General features: G+C 51.9%; 1 protein-coding gene and 1 pseudogene across 2 annotated transcripts; both read left to right on the forward strand.

Moving 5' to 3' along the window:
* Positions 1-785: 785 nt before the first annotated feature.
* LOC149809752 (nascent polypeptide-associated complex subunit alpha-like protein 1) lies at positions 786-1827 on the forward strand (annotated as a pseudogene). Its single transcript, XR_016429573.1, has 4 exons — positions 786-836; positions 916-979; positions 1231-1349; positions 1486-1827. The product of XR_016429573.1 is annotated as a nascent polypeptide-associated complex subunit alpha-like protein 1 (transcript).
* A 3835-nt stretch (positions 1828-5662) lies between these two features.
* LOC149809753 (small ribosomal subunit protein uS8z/uS8w-like) lies at positions 5663-7474 on the forward strand. The gene is made up of 3 exons (XM_089994626.1): positions 5663-5914; positions 6363-6540; positions 7346-7474. The coding sequence occupies exons 1-2, from the start codon at positions 5663-5665 to the stop codon at positions 6501-6503; spliced, it is 393 nt and encodes a 130-aa protein (XP_089850752.1). The 3' UTR covers positions 6504-6540; positions 7346-7474.
* Positions 7475-14059: the final 6585 nt, after the last annotated feature.

Genomic DNA, 14059 nt, shown 5'->3' on the forward strand with positions numbered 1-14059 from the left:
TGTCTCGCTTTCTCCTCACGGTAAGACCATCCACGACAAGGTACTCGTGCTCTGCAAACATACCATCACACATCATCAATATACACGCGATAAACACACAAGGTCTTCGCGTGGTGTCGCATTGAGGTAGCAAATGACTTTCTGTCGCCAGAGTTTGATGCTGATTCATCTTGCGCAAAGTCAACGCAGCCACAAACCAGCGCGAACAATGACAGTTCATACCTTCAGTAACACGCAAAATTCGATTCCTGGGCTGCTCGATGCTGGTGAACGCCACTTTCACGATGGGACTCGGGGAGAACATACTGCTATCAACCCTGTTCAGCGGTGGCAAAAGAAAGTCAGGGACGAACAGCGTCTGCGGGGGAATTGCAATGGATGTGAGTTAACTCATTTACTGCAGCGTTTCGACATCTATATTGATTGTATTGCTGTTGCTGGGATGGATTGTAATTGTTGACATCTCGAACTATGACAGCAGATTTGTCGAAGTGCGCCTGCAATAAGCATTCGAGTAGCCCAACTTCGTTTTCGGTTTGCTTTGTGCAGAGCAAAGCTGATGATTTGATTTTTCCTACTTGCACGGAAATCCAGGCTTTCAAATTTCCACAGCATGGATGGGACGAGTTCCCGCGAAAAGGGGTAACGCGCCCGAATGACGTGTTGGCGCCAAGCGAGGCTGCTGCTGTGCAAACTAGGGTGGTGTTGAATGCGAGGGTCTGTACTCCACAAATGGACCAACGCACGTTGGAGTGTTCTTCTTTCATTCTTCTTTGTACTTGAGACATTATATCATCATGACGGCAGACCAGGAAAAGCCGATTGAGGAGGTGGAGGTGCGGATCCAGCTGGGCGTTTCGTTGCTCCTTTTGCAAGTCCATGCAGTTCGTTCCAACGTGTGATTGCAACGTACAGGATGACGATGATATCTCCGATGTCAGTGACGATGACATGGAAGATGATGATGCCGAGACAGAAGGTGCGTAAGGGTTGCTGATTGTTCTCTAGGAAGGACTGCGACGCCAATCACGCAGTTTACAGACACACGATTTGTATCCCAATCTTCACGTCTGTAAGTTGTCATCGCTTGAGTCGTTTCAGGTATTCGCGTCACCTGGCTATGTGGGGCCATACTTCTTCGCTATATGGGGACATACTGGCTGTTTGTAGATCGTACCAGCGATCTGTATAACACATCTTTCGCACTTACCGCGACGGTTTCGTGTGCAGAGGGCCGGTCTCGTGGACGCCAGAGCCGCTCGGAGAAGAAATCCAGGAAGGCCATGCAGAAGCTTGGCATGAAGCCAGTTCCAAACGTGGGCAAAGTTACTATCAAGAAATCTAAAAACGTACGTCTCATCTAATCATCATTTCTGAGGAATTGAGAGACGCTCTCATTTGCTTGTGTCCTGCACCTTATTGTAGAAAGCACCTTTTGCAAGTCCTGCAGAGTGCTGGTGGCTGAAGGGTGCCTTGTGCCTGCAGATCATGTTTGTCATCGCGAAGCCAGATGTGTTCAAGAGCCCGAACGCTGACACGTACATCATCTTCGGCGAAGCAAAAATTGAGGACCTGGGCGCTCCAGGCTCAGGCTCAAGCAGCTCAGTCGTTCCTGCCTAGCTCGGCTCCAAGGCCGTGCAAGCAGCTGAAGTCAGTGCATCCGCGGCTGATGATGAGGATGACGAGGAGGTGGATGCAGCAGGCATCGAAGAGAAGGACATTGAGCTTGTAATGAATCAAGCAGGCGTCAGCCGTGCTAAGGCGGTCAAGGCACTGAAACATACAGATAGCGACATTGTGTCAGCGATCATGGAACTGACAATGTGATTGTTATGTGGATGTCCATGTTGTGTAAGATAAGCATGCCACATGCAGCAGGTCTGTGCACCCAGTCGAGGCTGCTGGACAGGACAAGCCATGTGGTGCAAGGAGATCACCCTGGATCACACCAATCAGGCTCGAGGTTTGACGAGATTAAACTGGCACCGAGACTATGTACTTCAAGGAGAGTCTGCAGGTATGCAAGGTTTGGGAAGGCACGCGAAGGGTTTAGGAATCATGAGTGCAGGACCACGAAATGGGGGATGGTGATGGAATGGAAATCTAGGAGTGTTTCAAATTCTAAGAGATTTCCAGCTTGGCTTGTTCCGCTCTACTACCGGTATGGTTGCTCTTCCATCACTCTCCTCCGCTATCTAGGTTTGTTGCTGTATGTGAGCTGCCGCAAGAAGCTCGTCATGATCCAGGGTGTATGTCTCCGCACAAAATTGGCATGTCACTTCAACCTCCCTTCCTTTGCTAGTATGTCTTCCACCTCTGCCTTCCCAAGCGCTGCTACTGCCCGCTTCATTCGGCCTGCACCAGGACACACGTTTTCAAGATAGCAGCCTACCATCTTGGCCTAGGTTTCAATAATCACCTGCAACCCATCAGTGCACAAATAGTGCATCACGTAGCAAAGGCATAATCGGTTTCAAACGGTCCCCAGGAAATGCTGAAGTGTCGTACGTAGGATGTAATAAACCGCCCACCAAATGGCTGTGTTTGTACCAGGTATGAGGGATGCAGGCCAGCGTCGTGACTCCTGTACCATGCTTATCGCGGGTAAGACATGCAGCCAAGTTTCGCTGGGTTGCTTTCAGTAGGGCAAGCCTGCATTTGTCAGACAAATCAACCCAGGATTCGAGAACACTGAGTCAGCCACCAGCAAATCATCCTGCTCACATGGTCCAAACTTTGGCTCGATCTCTGACTGTACGGAGGGATCCTCTCCAATACCATCTAATATGATGTCCCTGACCTTTTCTAATGGCATTCCTCCCGCCATCAAGTCAGAAATGGCGGGCATCATACTGAGATTGCTTTCCAACTTGGCAATTGTGTCATCTGACACGAAGGGCAGAACCTGCGTCGACAGTTTGCCGGCATCAAACAAAATACCGCTGCAGCTTGAAAACAAACAGAGGCTCACCTCTAATGCAAACCCCTGTTACAAAAACACAAGCATCAAACCGTGGCAGGCAAGCTGGTGGTAAGAACAGACTTGATGCAACGAGTGCTCAGTGCAAACTCACATGGCCTGACGAAAGCCCTCAATAAGTCTTGATACAATATCGAAATGATAGAAGATTGAGTTAAAAACGGGCCTACTGATCCTGCACAGGCATTTGGTGTTCACCAAAACGCTCTATTGCAACAACAGCGGCCCAGATATGAGAGGCACAGCATCACTCGCACCTGAATAAAGTACCCCCCTGCTCCTGCAATGTTACCATCGGTACCTATTTGCACGCCAAGAGCGATTGCAACTGTTGGTTTGTTCGCTTTCTGCCATGTACACAGCCAGATCCTCTGCAATTTCTCCTGATGTAATTTGAACAGTGCCTGTATAAGGAACTGGGGATATGGGCTGGGTTCTGACAATAGCCAGTGTACCTGCAGCCAGAGCAGCCATATTCAATCGGAACGCAAATTTGCTGTGGCAATAGGACATCGTGTTTGTATGGCACTCATGAATGTGTCAACATGCGGTGACGCAAAGGTCGTAGCGTCACAGCCTCACCGGCCAGTAAACTGCCATGCAGAGGTGGGTGCTCCTTGACGTCACTGGAACTGCTATGCAGAGGTGGGTGTGTCCTTAGTGTTCAACAATTTGACGTCTCCGTGGTTTCCTCGGAGTATAGACAGTTGTATGGAGGCTCCAAGCGCAGCCCTAACATGGCAAAGGCTGAACTTTCAAGCTGGAAGTTGTCAAGACGAAAATGCTCGTGCAACGTGTTTATCCTGAACACGCCGTTCAGGCTGAAAGCAACACCACCTTCGCACTCGCATCGCAATGCTCTTAGGTCTAGAGAATGTCCGCAATTGGGACGAGCATGTTTGCTCTTAGGCAATGTCCAAGACAGCGACAATCCATCACTACAATGCCCACGCAGACCAATGCTGACTTCAAGTATGGATTGGTGACAGATACATCCTTGTGCACCGCTACCCGACGGGCGGCACCATCTCGAAAGCGTTCAGCACTGCGCTGTGGGGGAGGCAACCACTGCAGCGCAGGCTTACGTGCAACGTTTGCCAACAGGCTGACGTCACATTTCGCTGGCTGCTCTGCTGGGGCATGGCAGAGGTGAACTGCAAGAACTGAACGCTTTTTTGCACCAAAAGAGGAGCTGGAAAAACCGTTTCTGAGCTGAGCGGGAGCCAAGATACAAGTCAAAATTAAAAGAGGAGAGGGAGCATGCAATACCTGGAACAACGGCATATCCCACATCAAGCTTGCCCTGCGCTGTCAAAGGTGGGTCGCAAAGCGGGTTGCCAACTTTGCCTTTCACTGTGCCGTCGGACGTGGCAATCACCTGCACCCCTCGCAACGGCCCCTTCGCCTGTTGAATGTGATCTGAATGGATTCATTATCTTTCTTGAAGCAGCCCATCAGCAGCCCCCCCATCAGAGCACGTCCAGCGCAGGCTGTGGCCGTCGGCAGGTTTTGTGCCGGTCCTTTGCTTCCTGCACCAGCCTGGTGGCATCCACAACTAGTACAGCTACCTCCTGGTTGGCTGACAGGCTGCAGACAACGGTTTTGTGAATAATTGAGGTCCAACTTGGAATAAAAAATGATGTGTTCCATTTTATGTATCGTGAAAGACCGCGTTTTCTTCTTCTTCTTCAGTAGCCATGTAGAAACCACGTTATCGCCGATGCTTGTGGAGCCAAGTCAGAGATAGGCCTGTGATCAACCAGTCTAACGCGAGCATATAAAACCTTGCAAGTGTCTTCTGAGCTTATTGTGACGGCATTAATCTTTCATACATAAGCGTGAGACACAGCGCCATCTCATAGGGTGCTGAAACTGTGACCATGGCGATTTACACAAACCGATAGGTCGATGTCCATGCACGCCACGCACTTCATGAAAAGCATGCGCGCAATCACTCACACTCTCAAGGTGACTTCGTTCTATGACATTGCAAGATAACAAGGTGCAGAGTCGCCCAAGCTCATGCGACAGGACAACTGGTGCGAACAGGGTTATGCCTCGTGCTCCACCTCCTCTGTCCTCATTGGAACTGCAGGCATTGCTCAATCCGCATTTCCCCAATTGAATGACATTTTGAGGTGCATCCACAGTTTACCTCCTTAGCACACGATCCTTCTGAGCACTCGCATTTACAGCCATGCATGCTGTGCGACGTGGCAATCTGGAAGCACATGGTTGCAACAGGGCGGCAAACGGCTACTCAATTGGGCAGAGCAGAAAATCATGTTTATGTTGTTCTACACTGCAGAGCGTTCCTATGGCGACCAAACTCAGGTCGCCAAGCAACTTCGTGCCAAGTAAAGAGTGGAAGTCAGTTTACTACGATGCAAACCATCGTCTATAATCGTGGCCAGCTGTGGCTACTCAAATTGGCCGATGTTTCCTGGCTCTCCATGTGTGTTTGTGAAGATGGTCATATCCATCACAATTCAGTCATTCTTTGGCGCCAAGCTCGATCCCGCCCTCGGACTCAGGCAGGTAGCAAGGGGCTGAGGCCCCCATCATAACGCGTATTCGAACAGAGCGAGTTAGTCCATCCTCGACCAGCCCTTATGAACCTAAGGCCACCCAAACCTCTGCCTCTTTGTCCCTCTTTCGTGCAGTCTCTCTAGCATCGGCAAGATGGTGCGCATTAGCGTGTTGCACGATGCGCTTAAAACCATGTACAATGCCGAAAAGCGGGGCAAGCGACAGGTTATGATCAGGCCAGCCTCCAAGGTGGTCGTCAAATTCTTGCAGCTTATGATGAAGCACGGATACATCGGAGAATTTGAGTACGTTGATGACCACAGAGCAGGCAAGATTGTCATTGAGCTCAATGGTCGTCTCAACAAATGTGGCTGCATCAGTCCTCGATACAACGTCAGCCATGGGGTACGCCAATTACTAGCTTTCACTCATTCGCTTCCATGTCGCTGTGCGTGTATGCAGTTTACAGTGCTTGTGCCAACTGAGCAACATCGCAGACGCGTTGTTCCTATCTAGCCGAGCAGCAAGCAGTCGCGAGCAACTTGGCGTTGTGCTTGAGTAAGCCTGGTTATACTGTGGAGAGGACGTCCGTCAGTGCTTTCTCTTGATGGAAGTCTGATGTGCGACCTCTGCAGCGTTTTCCGCAAGGCGAGCCAGCTACCCTATGGAGCGAGGACTGGCAGCAGCAAAACGTTCAGCAGAAGTCAAGCAGTCTGTTACCCAGAACATTGGCGTGGAACATACGTGCTTGGAGCATGTAATCGATTCAGGCATTGTTTGAGGTATGAAGCTGATGTTAGTAGCAGCCGGGTCAGGGAACCCTTTGTCCTGACACCGACCGACAAATGTGCAGGAGCTAGAGCAGTGGGCAGCTCGCTTGCTGCCGTCCCGTTTGTTCGGCTTCATTGTATTGACGACTTCCTCTGGCATCATGGACCATGAAGAAGCACGACGCAAGAAGACTGGAGGCAAGGTGCTTGGGTTCTTCTATTAGATGTGCTTGTATGAAAAGCCAGCCAGCCGTATGTCAGGTGTGTCTCTCTGCTGACAATGTCGTGCAGTGCCAAGTAGTAGTTCTGCCCATGTCGGAGTCGCCCATGAGGTGCCAGCAAGGACTGCACTTCTGTAACGGATGGCAAGCATAATAAAAATGCACAGCAAATTTGCTGCATGAGTAGCTTTGACATAATATGAACATGTATCCGTTTCATGCCAGTTGCTTTGCTGCCTAGCTTTTGCCAAACTTGAAGCAAGCATATCTTGGCGATCTGAAGTTTGGATGAACCAATGGAACGATGATGGGTGACGAGCAGCGCCACCTCATCGGAATGCCTAGTTCATGGATGAGCAGAAATATTCTGAAGCATATCTAGCATGCATAGATGGATAGAGCATGGTGCAAATGATGCTGCAACATAGGGGTATGCATTGTGGTGATTCACAGCCTGGGCATCAGTTCACTGTGGAGCTGGGGCTGCGTGATCCTTATCTGCATATCATGACAAGTTGCCGGCAGCAGGTTTCATCAAGTTTCATTTGGCTGTGCGGGATCTTGGCATTTCGTACATCCGCTGTTTGCCAACAGTAGCAGTCGAGCTTCCTGTTCCTGAGCAACATTAGTTTTTCAGCCATGCGCACTCCGGCTCCGACAGCACCAACTATCGTCGCTAGCCCGTTGACGTCGAATGGGGCTTCTTTGTGCCACATTTGCCATGTGGCGCATGAAACTTTGCGCTCGGGCCTTTTACAAACCAATCTACGGTCTGTGAGGTGCTGCCAGTTCTGCGTTTGTAGGATGCAGCCCCTGCATTCTCTCATGTGGGGCAAGTTGTGCAGATTGGAGGTGGGCGGATGTCAAGGCTGGTCAGAAGATACAGCAATCATGCATGATTTTGCATGCCATTACTCGCTGCCCAGGTTGATTTGCAATGATGCTACCCCACCAATGCTCTGTAACGATTCCATGGTCTCGTGTCGTTTGCATACTATACAATATGCATTATTTCCGCTGATCTTTGGAAATCACGAGCAGCAAGCTATTGCATGCATTGACACGGGGCAGTCGCAGTACGTATGTTTTGAACATCATTGGATGGGCGCATTGCTTTCGAGGAGTCTCATTCTGCCAGCATTCCTGGAAACAATCGGATCAAGTCGGTCACTCCGTTGTCTGGCTGGGAGCAGACATTGAGATGCAACGGTACAGCAGGTTGGATCACCGTCGCACTGAAGCATCTGCAGAAAGTGCTGGCTCGAGGCCTGCGTTAATTGCCAAATGGGCCAAGCGAATTACAGTGAGCATCAAAACAACACACCATCGTTAAATATGCTCAAAAGAAAATCACTTTCACTGCACATGCTTTCATGCACATTTTCAGCATCCACTTTGCACGGCCAGACTGCGATGTTACGCTGCCGCACGAACTAACTTTTCCGACGAGTTCCCGACTACGCAAGGCGCTGTTCCACCAGAAGTCCCTGGTGTAAATTGCGTCTCCTCCTGCTGGAGGTGGCCAGCTGGACGTGCCATGCTGTCCTTCGACAAGCCAGATGACCGGCCCGCGATTGTCGTTGCGGCAGACAATACCCGTCCCGTGCAAGTGGTGCTCTCCTCTCGTCCAACTCAGATGAACGAACAGCACCGTACTGCAATGCGGCATCCGCATTAGGCAGCAGCGGTGCAGTATGTCTTTCCTCAGGCGTGGGTATGGGCACATGGCCCTGCTGCTGCGCATCCAGCTCCGTGCTGCCTGAGAACTTGACCGCTCTAGTTGTACTTTTAGGCCCCAAGCGCCTCCCCGCGAGCTGCCCCCTTTCCTCGATGGGCAACGACCTCTGCCAACTTCTAGGCAGGAGCACATCGCTTACCAGATGCCGCACTGCAATGCTAGCGTCCTTATCCGAAACTGAGCTCGGCGTGACTGCCGCTGCACATGATCGCAAGACGATCGCAGTGTTTGCAGCAGTTTTCAAAGCTTGGTAGCTTGGCATCACTGCAGGAGGTTGTCCGCTCCCTTTCTCCCATCGTGGTCGATCCCATGTAGATGACCTTACACTGTGCAACGTTGCGTCATGACGAGGATCACCGTAGTTTCCCGCGGACACACCGCTAGATGCTTCGTGAGCATCAAGTGCCTGCCCAAAGCCAGGTTGTCGCATGGACCCCGCTTGAGCATCGTCTGTATCATCGCTGGACGAGCCTGTCGTATGCTGCATGCCTAAACAAGATGCAATCAGCGCGGCCTGCTGCTTGGCATCCAGCTCCTTATGCTCTCGATTGTACGCGTTGTTTGCCGCGTGCGAGGAGTGAGAGGTGGAGCTACGGCGAGGTTGTGGGCGCGCCTCGGGGGGGGTCGCATTTATCATCGCTTCGACCTCCGCAACCAGGTCTGTGAGAGAGTCGTCAAAGATGTCACGATCCAGCATAGGGTTCTGTGCTGGAGGGTATGCGCTATCCATTCGCTCGTGCCTCGCGCCATACGTTGGCAGTGGGGCCGTTGTACACCCTGCACGCATCGCGGTTGACTGTGTGAGGATTATGGAGTTTCTTTTCACTCTACCTCAAGCTATACTGCCATTCACTCCCCACCGTTTGCTCTTTTCCCCCTTGGTGGCACGCATTGTGCGAATGTCCAGCATCCGCTATTGACCCCCTATATAGTATCCTTAGATGTGTGTCTTAATGCTCCCAAAGCACACATCTCCTGTGAGCTTATTCAGGCCACTGATGCGGAACCATGACGTTTCCTTTGATGAGGTCATCTAAGAACCATAGAATGCAACAAACACAGCGGCATGGCGCGGCGTGCTGTTTGACTTGCCAACAGTGGGGTGGGAAGCGCACCGAACGAGGGAGGAGGCTGCTGGTGGGTCAGAGCGGGCAAAAAGTGCCCTAAATGGTTCAAGTCGGGACGCCCATTGCCTGTGAAATCCATCATGTGCGAGTCAAGGTGAATATGAACATGGACATCACCTGCAAGTCGCACGTGAGTTGGAACGTACACAACACTCTATGAACATGCGGGGTGTTGCTTTCAGGCACTTGAAACATGCAGCCCAATGCTGTGATGCGAGGTTCTGCGCCATCACAATTGCCCTACGAAGTCACCTCTGACAAATGGCAGCTCAGTCAATAGAATGGATGTGCTGCGCATGCTAACTAGAAGGTGCAAAGGACGCTCAGAACATGATGGCTGCAAGGGGCATCGCGAGCTACTCTCACAGGAGCAAGCCAGTCTCATCTCCACCAAACATGAGATTCGAGATTGTGCAGAACCCTTACCTGGCAAACACATCATCAGCGTCTACTCCATTTCCCTCTTTGCATGATCTTGAATGACTCTGCCAGCACACAAATTACAACCGACATTGTAACCGTGGTGGCGCATATGGGTACAGCTGCGTCACAAACTTCTGGACGGCAGCACCGTCAGTGTGCCTTCCCAAAATGGTAGAAAGCATGCTGATTACAAACTGATTCAAGTGAATGCAGAAAACACCATGCTCGTATGTGGGTGCGCTTACAAGGCACTGACAGCAGACAAAGCAGGCGGCGCACACCATCATCAGAGAGATGCCCGTAGTAAGAGCCCCCGGCACGCCTTCCATGCCCTGCGCTATCCAGACTACTGCCGCCAGCGCTGCTGTCCCCAGCAGCAAATGACGCGCTTCCCTCATCTAGATGCGCACAGCCCGTGGCTGCTCGGTTGGCACTGCCGTGAATCAGATGCTCAGGGAACGGCGAGGTCATCGTCGACATTATGACAGGTTGTTCACGAACCCGGAGATGAGGCGTTCCAGGGGGCTCGGCGGATGCGTCCCGTATGACAGGAAATTCCAGCGAGTGAGCCCCACCGTCGATGCGCGGAAAAATATGCGCCTTGCTGTCTGGGCTGTGCAGATATGACTGCGGCCTTGTCGGCGCGTCTGTGGGCAGGCGGCCATGTGCGTACGCTGAGTTGTGCGCAGTGTCGCGCACAACAGGCTCATGCACATGTTCTGTATCACTCTGCACGCGTTCTTGCTCGCCACGCTCCGTTGTGTGTTCACGATCTGACGGCGATGTCTGCTGTGGCACTGTGGTGGAATGTATGTTTGGTCTCTCTACGGACTGGCTGGTGGCTTCTTCGATGTCTTTTTCTAGCCGGGACGCCGATGGAATGCCGGACGTGTTGCTCCCAAGTGGCGAAGGAGCAGCGACTCTTCCTCGAGCTGCTGGGGAGAGTGATGTGAGGGGGCGGCGACAAGTCGCAGTTCCGCCTATGCTGCCTGGCCCCACAACCTGACTGAGAGCGCCCACTGGACGAGGGGTGGATGGGAGGGGGTCAAGGGTTGATGGGGATCGGCGTGGAGAAGAACTCGAGGCTGGAGGACAAGCTTTGCCTGGGTTAGCTGATATCTGGGCGCGCTTTCCGGGTTTGTGAGGGCTCGTTCCCTGGACCTGCAGGTTGCTGCTCTGCATATTCAACCATATGGCAGTGATAGCCCTTGTCAGCAAGCTGAGTGCTGAGAGCTGTCAGCACTAAGCATTGCTAACACATTCGCACATTCACAGCGCACGACACATCACAAGTCGATCAGCTAGTGAGAAACTCTGAAAGTCAACTCTCCCCATTGCGCATGCATCAGATCATGTAGTGCGTGAGGATACTGCACACACATGCTTTGCGCAATTTGGCGTGGTGAAATTAGTAGGCCGTGTACCTTGGCTTGCTTTGAGGTGTTGGTCGCATCCGCGAGCACTGGGCTGCTGCTGCTGTGGCCATCTTTCACAGTACCGTTAACAGCGCTGCCAGTCCGAGCAGCGTGAGCCTCTTCATCAGGCATCGACTCACCGGCCGGTGCCAACGTTGAGAAGTTGCCAACGTTTGCAAGCGATGCTGAGTCCGGCGTCTCAGACGCGGGTGTTTCTTCGACTCTTGCTGTGCCAGCTGTTGACCCCCCCTCTGTGTGGCCGTTCCCCATATGCCCCTGCTGATTGGGTGTGTCAAATGAGAAGCAGTGCAGGTCGGACAAAGGCTTGCATGCTAAGCTTCCGTCGCTGTCGCTGTCCTCAATGTTGGCGTTCAAATACTCTGATTGCTGGAGGTCGCCTGGTGAAAAGTCTGTTGCGTTCCGGGATGCCTTGGATAGTGTGGCCCTGTGCTGATACACTCGAATCAGGGCTAGCGCGCTGGACAGCTTTGCACGCAGCTGAGAGTTCACTTTCGCGAGCTCATGGTTGAGCTGCCCGAGTTGCTCACTGCGTTGCTTTGCTCCGCTGTCTGCCTCCTCAAGAGACTTCTGCAGCGATTTGAGTTGCTCGCCCTGCTCCACTACCTGCGGCGTCAACGCACATGCAGGCAAATTGGCTAGCATTGCTCATGGTAATGTATGTCGCTGATGACAGAGCCAGATGCTGTACACATTTTGCCAGGGTCAAAATGGTGGTGGTTTGCTCCACAAATGACGGGGAAGAGCATGCCACGTGCTATCCAATAAGCCAGGATTTCAGCTGAAGTGCCAGGTGGGACACGCGCAAGCCAGGGTGTCCCCATGCATAGGTAAGCAGCTCCATTGCAAAAGTGACAAAAGCGTACGCGCATAGACGAGCAGACGTTGAACGAACCTGATGTATCAATCTAGCAACCTTCCTCTTGTCCTCTTCTCCGAGGTCACGCAGAGTCGCGCCTCCTGTCGCGCACCAGCCAATACCAACCCCTGGCAAGTCCAAAGCTGACACCTGCACGCTCTTCGTGCGAAAACGTGCACCGGGACGCGATGAAGACCGATGATGCTTACTCATGTCGACGCTAAATCCATTGACGAGCTCGCGAAAGCCCAGCCCAGCTAGTGCCAAAACATACGAAGGCAGCTTGTAACAACGAAATTGTCAAGCCAGCCCCGAGGCGCTAACCGTGAGAGCAAGGATGTTATTACCCTCACTCTGATTTTCAAAGGCACGACAGGATTCCGGCTGTACGCAAAATCCTCGTGCCAAGCCTAGCGAAGCGTGGACCACGAAGTGGAGCAGACAGGCCGTAGCTTACGCTCCCTCCTACGATGCGCTTGTGCACATGCAGCATCATCGTGTACCCAGTCAGACGACCATGAGACTCAGTCTGAGTAGCGATCGCTGGGCCATGTGCCATTTGAATGCAGTGTACAACACGAAGTCATTTTCTGCTTGGAAGTTCTGAAGCGCTGTGCCGTTCAATTGTAGTAAGTTCGGCATGCAAACACACATGTAAGCCATGAGCAGTCAAAACATTGCCCACGTTGCAGTGCCAACGAGTGACGGACATGAGGAGAACATATCGGCATCGTGTATGGAGGGGAATTTGCTAGCAGCCACGGAAGACCATGCGGGCAACAGTCTTCTGGATAGAGCAAGCAGGGGTAGCATAGATGGCAGCTTGCGCCCTGCGCTCCAGATAAAGCGCCCGGACTTCAGCAAGAAGGTGTCCACAACTATAATGATAAATCTGGCTTCCATAATGGAGAGGACGGACGAGCAATTGCTGCCATCGGTATATAAATATGTTGCCTGCTCGTTCAACGCAAACCTCGGTACGGCTGCCACTTCTTGTAGCACATGAGTGTGGATGTCGCATATTTTTCGACACTTACCTGCAGTATTTTTGGACCAAGAGACCCCGTCTTTGGCTTGCATACACCACTGTGACTTATAGGGTACTAGGCTTGCATGTTTTCCGAAGCCTTGAATACAGATGGTGGGGAGCATGAGTAGACGATGTGCTCATGATGCAAGCGAACCATAATAAGCTGTTTTGGTGGCACTCGCAGTGTGGGCCATTGCACTTGCATCTTGAGTTGGCCTTGCAGGTCGATGTTGCTGCGACTCATCTCGCGAACAATTCACTTCATGACTGTTGACGATTGCAGTACGTGATATTTTGTGCTCTTGGTGTATTCTTGTTTGGTGGGTTGCGAACAGTAAACGCGTACGCGACGTCAGCCCGTCCCACGCCCGTGAGAGTATTGCTTGCAGTATCCGATGGCTTCGGTCTCGACAAGCACCGACATCATTCCCCTGTGTTGCTTCATCAAGCACAATTAGTGTGCATTCCATTGTTTTGATTCCATTCCTCATCATGCACATCGGATGCCAGCTGCGAAGTTTCTGGTGCCTAACGTGACGAGAAATCCCACTTGGACCTGGGTGTCTAGTTTTTGGTTATGTACGAGGCAATACAGGACTTCGCCACGTTTTGCTGGGAACAAACTCACCAGTGACATCAAAGGAAAATGAAGGCTTCTTTTGCCCGTGTCCTGAAGGAGGTCTCCAGACATTGTGCCTTCCGGATATGGGGATAATCTTGTTCTCCGTCGTTTCGTATCAGCTACCTGCGAGTGGAAGCGTATGCAGGCGATTACAAGCCAAGCAGAGGGGGCGGTATGAATGTATGATGTATGGAATCGACGTCGGCGACGAGAAGTGGAACGTCGTGCTTGCGTGTGCATGACGTGGTCCACGTGCCGCGTCAACGGACGTGGACCGGCACATGTAGCGTACATGATGTATGAGGCACACGGTGTTCGAGAGCACGA

The sequence above is a fragment of the Nuphar pumila genome, unplaced genomic scaffold, assembly GCF_984573655.1.
Source record: "Nuphar pumila unplaced genomic scaffold, dmNupPumi1.hap1.1 HAP1_SCAFFOLD_788, whole genome shotgun sequence".
Classification (NCBI taxonomy): Eukaryota; Viridiplantae; Streptophyta; class Magnoliopsida; order Nymphaeales; family Nymphaeaceae; genus Nuphar; species Nuphar pumila.